Genomic DNA, 14,268 nt, shown 5'->3' on the forward strand with positions numbered 1-14,268 from the left:
CGAGCCATCAGCCCAGAGCCAGACGCGGGGCTCGAACTCCCAGACCGCGAGATCGTGACCTGGCTGAAGTCGGACGCTCAACCGACTGCGCCACTCAGGCGCCCCATCCCCCTCACTCCTTTTAAAGTTAACATTTAAAAGGTTTTCATCTTGAATTTCAAGAGGTGCAAACTCATTTCCGGCATATAAATATCGATTTCTGTTTCATCAGTCAATTAATTGTATCCACTGGGATCTAAACAGCATAGGGATTTGATTCCCACTCTTACTCTAGTGATTCATTCATATATCCACGGACAAATATTTTATCTTCTTAAAATATAAATATAAACATATATATATAAACTGTATGTTCATGTTTTACGTACTCTTCTGTTCACAGGCTACATCCTAAACACACAAAAAAAGCGAACTCTTCTTGAAAAGTCCCAAAACTTACATCATTACTTTTTCTCCCAGACTCAAATTTCAATTCTCTTTCCCCACAGAATTTTACCCTAAAGCAACTTCTGTTTTACGCTAGAAAGTCTATTAATGATTTATTTATCCTACTTCTTTGTAATATAAATGTCTATATACATTTTAATTTAATTTTTAGGAAAATTCACGTGAACTTAGGGCTCTAACTGCTTAAGTAACAATTTCCCAGATTGAGTTACCATTAAAATGATTAGTGGTAGAGAACAGATTTCTAACAACAAAAATATAATACACTGTTTTACAATTACTAAACACTAAAAAATATTTTTTTTTTTTTGGAAATGTGTATTTTCATGGATGAGGCCCCCCCCTTGTTTTTTCCATTCACTCATACATCCATGGACAAATATTAAGTGGTCATCACTAGATTAAGAGTTGGGAATCAATTTTGTTTCTATTTTTCTTGCCTTTTTCTTTCTTTTTTAAACACAAGCAAAGAGGAAATGTGTTCGCATAAAGAAGAGGATGGAGAAAATAGATACTTTGTTACAATAATGTCATTTTGTTCTCTGAATTTTATCCAAGTTACAGGCCCCAAATCCCAAAATGGTATTTAAGCATCGCTCTGCAAACAATTTGATTAGATCCACAGTCCAAGGGCGAGACATGTCTGAACCACTTAAGGATTTATGCCCAGGGATCGGTGATTGGAGGCCTCACTTTCTCCACTCAGCACCAACATCGCAAGCGTTCCCCAATTTATGCGTGGAGATTTTGCCACCTAGGGACAGGGTGGTATGGCAAGAGTGCGTCTATCTTGTAAAGTGGGAGAGGGCAAACGCGGAAGGGGACTCGGGCAAGGAGCACCCCGGGCTGCCAGGGTGTCCTCACCAGAGTGGGTTTCAGGAAAGACAGCCTGTGGCCGCTGAGGACCTGGAAACGGATTTCGTGAACACTCTCCGTGCCTCTGTGCACTACCGGGAGGGCCTCTGTGTGCCCTGGAAGGTACACGGACCCCAGTCTGACGGCTGCTGACTTAGGCGACCTCTGGGAGACCCCGCAGGCCAGTTTTTGCAGATCACAGTAAAAAGGCGGCAAAGGAACCAAATCCTGATCACCCGGAAGAGAAAACCACGTGGTACGGGACTTCCGGTGTGACGAACAAAACCGGAACATCCCACCACCCTATGTGCGTGCCTGGGAAGCGGGCTCTGAACTCCCCAAACTCCAGGCTCTAACGCCCGGCTCACAGATCGGGGAACCGGGGAGCAAGGTACACAACCCCCCACCGAGGAAGCCATCAGCCAAATTCACCATGTGGGACACTCTACGGATATAAAAGACCCAGTGTCTCCAACAAATTACTGGAGAAAAAAAAAAAAAAAGGGATTGTTAAGAATAAAAGGCACTTAAAAGATATAATCGATACGAAAATCTTGCTCAGCTGCTGATTCGATGACCCCTTTGAAAAACTGGAGGAGGGGCGCCTGGGTGGCTCGGTGGGCCAGGCGACCGCCTTCGGCTTGGGTCATGATCTTAAGGCAAGTGGGTTCAGGCTCTCCTGCGGTCAGCGCCAGAGCGCGCTCTGTTCCCCGTCTCCCTCTCTCTGCCCATCCCCAGCTCGTGCTCTCTCTGTGTCTCAAAAATAAAATAAAAACATCAAAAAAAAATTTTTTTTAAGAAAAAATGGGAGAAAATCTGCTGTTAGGTTACTTACAGCAAGGAGTTGCCAATTTGGGTAAGTGTGATGAGGGGATTATGTTGTAAAAAAAAACAAAACGAAACAAGCCATCCGGTTAGAGATGGGGATTTAACTTCCGGGTGAACTTACACGATGTCTTGGATTTGCTTTAACAACATATTCCAACCTCTCAAGAAGGTTGGGGGAAGTCAGCAGAAATGAAATCAGCAAAACATGGGTAATGCTTGAAGCTGAATGATGGCTACCTGAGATTCTCTCCACTTTTTTTAACATGTTTGGGGATGTCCATTAAAAAAGGGCTTTTAAAGGGAAGGGAAAGAGAGAAAAGATATTTAACGAGCGCCGTGGAGGCCCTTCCTAAAAACCACCTCATTTCACAAGTCCTGAGACAGCTGCCCTACAAGCAGGCCTCTCTCGCTGAGAGGCGGGAGCATTTCAATAAGCTCGACGGTAAGTAGGGGCAGAGATACGAAGGGGCCATTAGCACCTGGAGCCCAGAGAGATGCATCTAGGTGGCAGGAGGAGAGACTGGACATACCCCCTTGGCACAGAAATGTTAGAATAAGCATGTCTCCGTTTTACATCACTCCTACTGACACGCTACTTACCCCTGCAGCAAAGCCAAGACTTCCATCCAAGATCCGCCTCTGAAAATATAAACAAGATGTTTCAGAGTCTGAGGGATGAGTCTGGGGATAAGAGGAAACCATATGATCTAAGAGAACCACACGAATAAAGACTGGCCCGTGCCTAAGTTTGTCAACCTGTCCAGCTAGAAGCCTGGATTGGAACCTTTATCAAATGGGCCAAGAACCAGGGGGAAGGTTTTTTTTTTTTTTAGCCTTCCATCCATCCCACAGCCAATCAGAGTTTTTCTCAGTGGTGCTTGCCTTCCATTGACCCACGTGTTGTCTTTTACCTGGCTCTCCTGTGAATGATAACTGTAAACCTTTAGTAAGTAGCTGGCCTAAAAGATGGAAATTGATAAGTGTTGGTAGGGACCATGGGGACCAAGCAGAACTCTCCCACGCTGCAGGCGGAGGGACAAAGCGGCACAGCCACTTTGGAAAACGAACTGGCAGCAGCCAGCGAACTGGAAATGAACATACCCTACGACCCAGCAGTGCTGCCCCTGAGTAGTGAAATCATCACCTAACAGGAACGCCTACTTGGACTCACCGAACACGTGTCCAGAGAAGCTCTCAGCAGCAGTACTTGTGAGAGCCAAAACTAGAAACTACCCGAACGCCCCACCAACAGTAGCATGGATGCAACAATTAGGATGTATTCACACAACAGAATACCACACGGCAATGAGAACACACACGACATATGCATGAATGGAGCCCATAATCAGGCAGGGGCATGGGGAAACTGGAAAATAAACAGAGTGGAATCAGCCAGACGCAGAAGAGCGCATACCATATGATTACTCCATTTATGTCATGTACGGAAACAGAGAAAACTAATCTCTGCGGGCACAGGCTAGGAGAGGGATTGCTCTTGGCAGTGGAGGTTGGGGATGGAGGGTAGGGATTAGAAAGGATCCTGAAAGGCTGCTGTGGGGCTGGTGCCGTTCTAGTTCTTGACCTGGGTACTAGTTTCATAGGCGATCGTGAAAAATCATCAAGCTGCACACTTATAAAATGGGCGCCTTTTGAGGCACCTGGGAGGCTCAATCGGTCGAACGTCGACTTCGGCTCAGGTCCTCATGGTTCGTGAGTTCAAGCCCCACATCGGGCTCGCTGCTGTCAGCACAGAGACTGCTTTGGATCCTCTGTCCTCCTCTCTGCCCCTCCCCACTTGCACGCGTGCGTGCTCGCTCGCTCGCTCTCTCTCAAAAATAAATGTTAAAAAAATAAAAATAAAATGTGAGCTTTTCTATATGCATTTTATATTTCCATTTAAAAATACTTGTTTAACTTTGTAGTCTAAGTTAGGAACATAATCTATAGCCCCGTGAACACGTTACAGGCTGGTTGAGGTGATTACCCCAACTGCTCAGCCCTCTCCCACCTCTGAGCGGCTGGAGGTGGACGGAAAGTTTTGACCCCAGGAAGCCATACAAATGACATTTACCTCTAGGCGTGCCATGACATGAGCAAAGTTGGCCAACCAAATAATTTAATGAAACCAGACAGCTCTAATAAAGAAGTCAGGTAAAAAAATTATTCTATCAGCATTCATCTGGATCCTGAAAGGAGAAAGATTATACTTTTTAAGTTTTTCCACTTTTAGACATTTACCTCAAGGAACTAATCAGCTAGGTGCTCAAAGGTTTATGTTCATCACAAAAGTGTTTCTAAAGACATTAGGAGAAAAGACATAACAGTTGGGGAAGGGCTACATAAACTGCAGACCATCCTTACAACAGAATAGTACACGCCCAGTTAAGTAACCAAAGTGATCAAAATAATCAAAAAAGCATTTAGGGATGTAGGAAGAATGTTTATGTTACCAAGTGAGGAAAACTAGTTGTAAAATATTACATAAAATTTGATCCCTGTCATGTAAAGAAACAGATACGGGTAAGTTTATGTATACGCGAATATAACTGAACTCTGGATGAACAGGTTCAGGGCTTGGAGTTTTTTTTTTTCTGAGAAGCACCTTTTTTATTATGTCTTTAAGCTTTTTCATACGTTATGAGTTTCCTACAATTAAAATATATTTTAAAGCAAGAAAACAAATTTTGAGCGAAACGTTTTTTTTTTTTATTTTTTGTAATGTCTATCTATTTTTGAAAGAGAAAGAGACAGAGCATGAGAGGGGGAGGAGCAGAGAGAGAGGGAGACACAGAATTTGAAGCAGGCCCCAGGTTCCGAGATGCCAGCACAGAGACCACCGCGGGGCTCGAACTCATGAACCGTGAGATCACGACCTGAGCCAAAGTCGGACATTTAACCAACTGAGCCATCCAGGCGCCCTTGAGCGAAGAGACGTTTGAGAGCAACTGCGGAGGGCAGCGTCCGCGTGTCTACTATCCCAGGTGACCCTCACTGCGGCCCCCATCTTAGCCGAATGGAAGCTGAGGTTTGCTGCGGGGCCAGAGCACATCTCTGTGAACTCCTGTCTCTGGCCACCTTTGCCTCCCAACGCCGTGCCTCCCCCCACTTTTCATGCAACCTGCCTGTGCAGAAAGGGTGCCTGTAGCCCACCCACGCCTGCTACCTTTGCAAGGTCCTGCTTGCGAGGCTGGCCCTTGGCTGGCTTCTGGGAACGTGGTGCTTGAACTGCCCCCCTCCATTCCCTGGTAAGGGTGGGTCAAGGTGCCTATGCTGGTTTCCAGACAAGGTCGTGGATGCAGGACACCTGCTTTCCTTCTGCAAGTCTGGAATTTCGGCAGCATGTACTGCCTTCATGAGCACCCCCGGTACAATCCTTGGGGCTGAGGCTCCACAGGGTGCCCCGGGCGGACACATCACGCGTGTGTTAACTGCGTTTTCCTTGCTGGGGGAAGGAACGCCCTCGTTGGGCCCCTCACAGGAGGCAGGGAGCATCAAAGGCCTGTGCACGGATGTCCCCAGACTCCGCCTATATCCTTCTCCTGCTGATCCTTTCAATGTTAAACCTTAGCCATGAGTACAACTATATTCTGGGTGCTGTGGGTCCTTCTAGTGAATCACCAAACGTGGGGACGTTCATGGGGAACGTGCCTCCACACAGTAGAAGTCTTCAGCAATTTCTCCTACTGACCTCGGTGATTATAGTAACACGAGACAAATTAGGGGCTCTGAGGCTCCACAGCAGAAGGGGGCACCTCGGTGAAGAAGGGAAGGCACCTGTTCCCTCCCAAAGTGCCCCCAGAGCGTTGGCCCGGGCCACACGGGGCTCTGGGGCCCATCCACCGTCGTGCCGCCGTTCACTCAGCCCTCGGCAGGGCAGCACGCCCGGGGGCGACGAGACCTCTCCTCAACGCAGGGTAACTACGGAAGATACAACCACGGGCTGCCCTGCCCTAGAAGGGCACAGAGACGGGACCCCAGAAAACCTGGCGTGACCGTCGTGAAGGAGGAGGAGGTGACCTGGGCCCTCTCCTCTGCCACCTGGGTGTCTCTCATTCAGGGACTGGGTTTTGAAAGGTTTCACTACCTGCCAAGGGCAAGCTGGGATGCCGGTGGTGTGAGTCTCATAGGCTCCAAACCTCCCACAGAGGAGAGGAGGGGGAGGGCGGTGGGGAAGTCAGAGCTTACCTGACAGCAAACACCCGTCTTACTGGTCTCTAATACAAGAGCGTCTGGCTTGCCAACTTCCTAGGCTGTGTTTTCCTTTCCAGATCCGGCTCACGGCATGTTTAAATGGATCTTAAATCACTCCCTCGCTTATCACGCCTACAGTTTCTAAGGCAGCCTGCTGAAGGGTGCGGGGACTTGCCAATTCCTCAAGATAAAGATGGGTTGACCGCTCCAGGCCTATGGACCGAGGGGGTCAAGGGCTGGGGAAGGGGAGGGAATCTCAGGTATATGAGGTGGGCTGGGGTTGTGGAGTGGGGAGGGGTATGTGGTGTGTGTCGGGGGGGGGGGTGAGTGGGAGTGGGGGGGGGCTGTGTGATACATGTGGGGTACGTGAGGGTATATGGGATGTATGGGGTGGGGGCATATGGAGAGATAGGGTGTGGGCTGGGAGGATTGTGGGTGTGCACATGGAGGGGCGGGGGTAGGGGAGTCTGCGTGGGGTATGTAGGAGGAGTGTAGGGTATGGGGGTGGGAGAATGTGGGGGGTGGGGGGTACAGGGGTGCATGGGGTGTGTGGGGGTGGGGTGTGGAGGCACCAAGGTGAGTGAGGTTGCCGGGGGCAGGGGTAGAGGAGGGGTGAGGGGTGGGGTGGGGGTCTGTGGGGGCAGGGGGAGACAAGTCTGTGTGTCTCCATCCCAGAGAGGGTCGGGGAGAGAATGAAAAGATGGCCATCAATGAGAAAGGGAACAGATACCCTTCCTTTCCCCAGGGCTTTTCAATCATCCCAGCTAGCTCAAGGACACAGGGCGGGACGGCTAACCCGCCAAACTGACCACCTGCACCAGGACTGAAGGAAAGGAGCCGGAAGCTAGAAACCAGGCAGGAGCTAAAGGAGGCTTAATAACTGGGCTCCCTTCCTCCTCCCTTCACACCAGGAGGGGAGCGGAAGCCGGGTAGGGAGAGGAGGAGGGAAAAACAGGACCTAGAAAGACCACAGAGGTGAGGAGGCGTGGCCAGTGGCCTTACCCGGGGAAACCTGCCCTGTGTGGTTCCAGAGCTTGCCAAGAGCCCCGCCCCCTGCCAACTTCAGAACCCAAGCGATGCCAACTCACCTGTCCACTAGAGAATATGAACACGAGAGCTGCCCCAGCTGCCGTCAGCCCCCAGGTGAAGAAGGTCCCCAGCAACGCCTGGAGCACAGAGTTGTGGCCTTGGAGCATGCTGGATACAGCTGTGTGCAGAGGAGCAAGAGGGGGGGTCAGCCGCCAGCGGCGCCTTTCAGGGACACCTGCACGTGCTAAGGTGTCCTGACACCCTCCACCTGAGCCGGCCCACGATCTGGCTTGGCGCTTTGCACCTTTCCGCCCCGCCATCCCTCAGCGGCGTCAACGACCCGGCACAGACCCGGCCTCTTCGTCCAGCCCCACACGTATCAGAAGTCATCTAACCCTGCACGCACAGACCTGGGGACGCCTAGGGAGACGCCAGAGGAGCCCACGGAAGAGCTTAGGACATTGGGGAGATAGTTCCAAAGAGAAGAAGTTCATAAAATGTGGATTATTCAGCGGGGAGGAAGAGAGCACGGGGAGGGTCTGATTACAGCCTTCTGCCACATCCTGCCTACTCCGGCTGCCCTTGCCCAGCATCGGTTCTGTCTCCTCCAAATACAGGTGACTAACTCAGATTCCCTCTTGAAGCTCTCCCACCTAAGTCCTGACCAAACCTTCAATAGCTCCCCATGGCCTGCCAAGGGCATACCCCACCGACTCTTTTGCCACTACCCCCCCCACCCCAAACTTCCACTCAACTAGTCATTTGTGGCACCTTCGGCAAGTCCCAGATCGTCCTGCCTCCAAGTCACTCTTCATCGGGTTCCCTCCCAGAATGCCTTCCTTCCCTCGTTCCAGCCAGCAGGCCCAGAGCACCTTCTAACGCCAACTTCGACCCCTCTCCACGCCTGTCTCCATGCACACCTGCGGTGCTTTCTTTGTATGGACTCACCTCCTGTATCTTTTACATCATTAGTTGCTTAAGAACAGGGATGATACCTTTTCACACCTGGCACCCCTATGAAATGGGGCTTCCTGGCATCCAAAAAACACTCGTATTGAAAAGGGCAGCTTATGGGGCGCCTGGGTGGCTCAGTCGGTTGAGCGTCCGACTTCCGCTCAGGTCATGATCTCACGGTCTGTGAGTTCAAGCCCCACATTGGGCTCTGTGCTGATGGCTCAGAGCCTGGAGCCTGCTTCCAATTCTGTGTCTCCCTCTCTCTCTCTCTGCCCCTTCCCTGCTCATGCTCTGTCTCTCTCTGTCTCAAAAATAAATAAAAAACATTAAGAAAAAAAATTAAAAAAAAAAGAAAGGGGCCAGCTTACCTTGATGGGACACTCAGCAAGGACAAGGAGAGGGAACTAGAAGAGGGAGCATTTCCCTGTCAACTGAGCACACCGCCAATGAAACGGAACTCACACTACTGCCCACCAAGGAAAGAAAGGGAAGTACCATTCCTTCTTGTTTCCGCTCAGCGGACCTCCTCTAGACTTGAACACGTTTTAAATTCTAGCTCTGACACGATAGGGGATCAGAGTCTTGCTGTGGAAAAGTTACAAGGCAGAGAAACCCATTTGTTGAAAAGCCCCGTGTTCCGGTACACAAACATCAGGGCTCACAGCCTCATCTCAAAGGGCTCATTCAACTGCCCACCGGGCTTCCAGCTCCCACAGGGCTGGACACGACCCCATGGGGCTCAGCCCAGCCAGGTCCCAGAGCTCTGTGAGCGCGGACCAAGAGCTAAACACGCTGACTCTGTTAACCCCGTAAGGAAACCGTGGCAGAGGGTGGACAGGGCCCTTATGCCAAGGGGCTCAGCAACGTGGATAGGACTCCAACCTGGGAAGGCTGTGGGTCCCCAGGTGAGCCCAGATGAGCCCAAGCCCAGCTCCCTTGCCAGGAAACCTCTAAGAGAAACAGCGTCTATGGACTCAGACCGTGTCTAAATAAAAACTCAGGAAAGGGAGTGCCCCCAAGAAAGAAAAAATAATATATTTTTTAAAAAACCCACCCATTTACAACTTCATCATGTTAGGTCCCCCTAAAATGAGTGGTTTGTGTTTCTCTGTCAACCAAGACATCTGGATCATTACCCCCCCAACCTTCTATTTCTGGCTGCTTGTGGATAAAATTTAAAACAGCGTTTGCAAAGAAAGGCACACAGCTGTCACCCCTTAGTACTTATCATCTAAGACAGGTCATAACAAACAAACAAAAAAATAAACACAATTTTTTTTTTTCCGGTACTGAATGTGCCTTTTAACAGCTACAGAGAAGAGGAAACCACATACATTTGCCAACAGGCCAAAGTCAACGTGGGCTTTGTGGGTTCGCCACCAAGAGAGCTCTGGGTGTTCCGGGAGGCGGGGGGGGGGGGGGCCTGGTTTGAGGGACAGCACTATCCCAGCCTGTCTGCACCTACCTGAGCACCCAAGATAGAAGGGAAAGGATCAGCAAGGCCAAGCACGCCCTTTCCGTCCCAAGAATCACAGCATTTACCATTGAAAATGCAAACCCGGTGGCCCTGGGAGAAGTTTCTTCCATGTGCTGTTTTAAATCCTCACTGCTCCAAGGGTGGTCCCCCTCGGGAGCCAGTTAGAAATGCAGGATGTTGGGCCCCACCGGGACCTGCTGAAACAAGACTCTGCATTTTATCAAGTTCTGAGAGGGAGTCTCACACCCATTAAAATGGAAAGCATTGCTCTAACCCTGGCGCTTCTAGGAGGCCCAGAGCCTTGAAAGTGACTTCCCCTGCCCTGCGAGGGAGGGACCGGCAAGACTGGCACAGAGTCCCAAGTGAACGAAAAGTTTTCTCCAATAGGTCGGCCAGTAAGTGGCACCTTGGGAACAGGGGCGCCAGTCCCAGCACCGCCCGCGATGGGGCTCAGACTTCCTTGTGGGCCGGATGTTAATACATAAACGTGGATTAATTTGCAAGAGGGAGGATTATTCTCTGCCCTCCCCAACTTTAAAGATGTGTGCACAGGAGGCTCCCTGACTGATACAGGATTTCTTTTCTCTCCCTCGCTAACCTGTTGCCCTGCCTCCCAGAGCCGGCCTCAAGGTATTGATGATGTTGGAGAGGTGGGAACAGCATTTAATGAAACTGCACACACACACACACACACACACACACACACACACACACACACACTCTCGCTCCACGAGTTGAATCCAGCAACGGGATTCAGGCTTGGGCCGATGGGACTGTGGAAAGTTCTCTGATACCTCACTGCTCCAAGTGTGGTCTGGGGGCCAGTGACCCCGGGGAAGGGTTACAAATGCACATGCTCAGGCCGGCTGCACCGTCACCAAATGTCCAGTCAGGTTCAAAAGGCCGTGCTGCTCCCCAGGATGAGTGGGAGGGGACGCTGACTGCCCCGCCTCTGCTCCCCCCCCCCAGGGCCCCAGGGACACCCCCACACACACACCCGCACGCCCACCATGAACCGCCGAACAAAGAGGATTTGGTGAACCACTGTCAAAGGAAGGCAGGTCAACACCCTCCAGCCGACCCCGGCCAGGGGCAGAGGGGGCTCCGGGCACCCCTCCCCTCCTCTGCCACCTGCCACAGCCATCCGGCTTCTCCCCCCGACCCCCTCCTCTCCCCGGAGGGCACCGCCTTCCAAACTCCATTTTGCCCTTCCAGGTCCCACACTCTCCTGAGGGCCCCAGACCCCGGGCCTCTGGCCCAACCAAGGCGCTGAAGGGAGAAAGAGCTGACTCACTACGGTGCCCTCTCAAGCCCCCACTCCACTTCCATCAGCCCCGCTGCCGCTGGCTCGGCCGGCTCCTCTCCCGAAGTCACTTCCTGCTTCCCTCCCGGCACACGTGTCCCTCCAGCCGCCAGGCCCCTCCCCGCCGGCTGCGACTGGCAGATCCCGCCTGAAGAATCAATTCTCTGGTTCACAGCCCTCTGCAGGCTCGGGAGCAGATGGGGCGGGTGGAACAGAGCCCCGAGGCCAAGCGGAGAACATTCTGCTTGTACAAGCCTCTGCGGTCTCCTATGAAGCCGCAGAAACCACGGGGAGAGAGCGCCTTGTAACGTCCCTGATATCATTTATGTCACTACACTTGGCAGCTGAGTGAGGAGATGTGGGGGGGGGGGGGGGGGGGGGGGAGGGGGGGAAGAGGAACCTCCTGGTATTAACATCGTTCTCTGAATCAGTGGCCCTCAATCTATAGCTCCCATCAGAATCACCAGGGAAAATGTCAAAACACAGAATGCAGGCACCCTGCAGAGGTTCTGGCTCTGCCAGTCTGAGCCGGACCGAGATTTTCTGTTCTGAACTAAGATTTGTTGATGCGCTGGTCCTGGGACCACGCTTTGAGAACCATTGCTCTAGGTCAAGGGCTTTGCTTCCCAGGCCTTCTATGAAAAGACCAGCGTGGGGGGGGGGGGGGGTGCTCCTGGGTGGCTCAGTCGGTTGAGCGCCCGACTTTGGCTCAGGTCATGATCTCTCAGTCTGTGAGTTCGAGCCCCGCGTCGGGCTCTGTGCTGATGGCTGGGGGCCTGGAGTTTGCTTTGGATTCTGTGTCTCCCTCTCTGCCCCTCCCCAGCTCATGCGCGCGCTCTCTCTCTCTCTCTCTCTCTCTCTGTCAAAAATAAATAAACGTTAAAAAAATTATTTTTTAATTACAAATTTTTAAAAATAGGGGTGCCTGGGTGGCTCAGTCGGTTAAGCGTCCGACTTCGGCTCAGGTCACGATCTCACGGTCTGTGGGTTTGAGCCCCATGTCGGGCTCTGTGCTGACAGCTCAGAGCCTGGAGCCCGTTTCAGATTCTGTGTCTCCCTCTCTCTGACCCTCCCCTGTTCATGCTCTCTCTCCCTGTCTCAAAAATAAAACGTTAATAAATAAATAAATAAATAAATAAATAAATAATAAAAGACAAATCGTGTTTTAGCGTGCGTCCTGTGCAACATTTGGGACATACGTATGCTAAAAACATATTTCACCTTCGTTGTTTACCAGAAATTCTGATTTAACTGCGTGTCCTATATTTTGTCTCAGGAACCTACCAGAGGGTGGCCAGGTCAGAAAAACTGTTCATAACTACAGTGCCACACACCAGAGGATTCAATAGGAGCTGGCATCTTTTGTCCAGTAAAAAACTGCCATCCCCATTGAGGGTGGCACCACATTCGCGCACCGCGTCAGGAAATGAGATGGCCTGGTGACTGTAGGGGCTCTCTGCCCTCAGGAGATTCTCAGACCCAACAGAGAACCAGACCAGGTGTCTTACTCAAGAAAATACCACCGATCGGGGAGGGGCTGGGGGGTGGGGCGGGGGCTGGCTTCAACAGCTGCCATTTATTGCGTCACAGTTCTAGAAACAGGAAGTCTAGGATCGGTCCAAGATCAAGGTGCAGATTTGGTTCTTGGTAAGAGCTATCTTCCCGGCTTGCAGACAGCTGCTTTCTCACTGTCCTCTTGTGGAGGAAGAGAGATCTCTCTCTCTCCTTTCCTCTTCTTATAAGGCCACCAATCCTATCGCATGAGGGCCCCCACCCTTATGGCTTCATTTAAGCTTACTTACCTCCAAAATGCTCTATCTCCAAATGCAGTCATATTGGGGGTTAGACCTACGAATTTCATGAGTGGAGCCTTCCTGCGTGGGATTAGTGTCCTTACAAAGAGGACCCTAGAGAGCTCCCTCACCCCCTTCCGCCGTGTGGAGACACATGAGGAGTCCGCGACCCAGAACAGGTCCCTCAGCCCCACCACGCTGGCACCCCCTGATCTGGGATGTCCAGCTTCCAGATCTGTGACTGATCAGTTTCTCTTGGGGATCAGCCACCCAGTCTGTGGTGGTTGGTGACAGCAGCCCAAATGGGCTGTGACACTCCATTTAACAGATAAGGAGACTGAGTCTCAGGAAAGCTCTGTCGGGACCCCAGGTTGACAGGGTAGTGTGGGAACCCAAGCCCAGCTGACTACAGAGAGGGGACTCTTCCTGCATCGGACATACAGGGTTCACAGGACGAAATCAACACCCCGGTCAGCAGAGCCTCGGGCTGACCTCAGGCTGGGTGGCCGACCCCCAAGAAACACATCTCAGAATTTCTTTCCTTCCCCCAGTGAGCCGTAAACACACACACACACACACACACACACACACACACACACACAGTAGCAGGCACTAATAAGAGGCGGGTGTTAGGCAGACTATGAGGGCTGCCTCCCGAGTATCTAAAGGCCATAAAACTAAGTGATGTTGACAGTCAGCAAAGGAGCCTCAGGGCAGCAGAATGGTGGCCCTTTACTGTGGCTTGACCTGGGGAAGCAAGCTGGCAGGGCCCTCCCCCTCGCAGCATGGGGGCAGAATGGAGGCGGGGGTGGGGATAGTGGCAGTGTCTGCAGCCAAACACCCCGGGTTGGGGGACGTGGAGAAGAGCTATGAGATGGGCACAAGGGATCCAGCCCAGTGGGTCCTGGGTCTTTCCTTCTCTACCCCTTCTTCCCGCTTCCCCTTCTCCCTCCCTCGCTGTCCGAGATCTTGATTTCTCTTAGGAGGTCATGAGCTGACAGCCAAGAGGAATCTCAGCCTGGCACATGAGTTTCCTTGGACAAATTCCCCAGCCCCTCCCAAACCCTCCCAGCCTCAGGCTCCCCATCCTAAGACAGTGACTGGAGTGAATCACCCAACGCCCAGCCCAGCACCCATCATGGCAGCCTGAATGATTATCTCTTGGCTGTCTCTCCTTCCTTCCTTCCTTCCCTCTTTCCTTCCTTCCTTCTTCCTTCTTTCCTTTCCTCTTTCCTTCCTTCCTTTCCTAACTTCCTTCTTTCTTTCCTTCTTTCTTTCCTTCCCTTCTTCCTTCCTCCCCCCCTTCCTTCTTTCTTTCCTTCCTTCCTTCTTTCTTTCCTTCCTTCCTTCCCTAACTTCCTTCTTTCCTTCTTTCTTTCCTTCCTTCCGTT

At 51.5% G+C, this 14,268-nt stretch overlaps 1 protein-coding gene across 15 annotated transcripts in view; it reads right to left on the reverse strand.

Moving 5' to 3' along the window:
* SLC39A11 (solute carrier family 39 member 11) overlaps positions 1-14,268 on the reverse strand; it is a 428,457-nt gene that overhangs the window by 335,207 nt on the left and 78,982 nt on the right. For 12 of the 15 annotated variants that reach the window (XM_045045246.1, XM_045045244.1, XM_045045245.1 and 9 more), the window contains 2 exons: positions 7,410-7,528; positions 2,731-2,769 (listed from right to left, as the gene is read on the reverse strand). In XM_045045246.1, coding sequence (XP_044901181.1) covers positions 2,731-2,769; positions 7,410-7,528 — 158 coding nt within the window. Of the gene's footprint in view, positions 1-2,730; positions 2,770-4,201; positions 4,317-7,409; positions 7,529-8,672; positions 8,692-11,075; positions 11,226-14,268 lie in introns of those variants that run through there. The other 3 variants (XM_023243820.2, XM_023243821.2, XM_045045247.1) reach the window with 3 other exon arrangements.

The sequence above is a fragment of the Felis catus genome, chromosome E1, assembly GCF_018350175.1.
Source record: "Felis catus isolate Fca126 chromosome E1, F.catus_Fca126_mat1.0, whole genome shotgun sequence".
Taxonomy (NCBI): Eukaryota; Metazoa; Chordata; class Mammalia; order Carnivora; family Felidae; genus Felis; species Felis catus.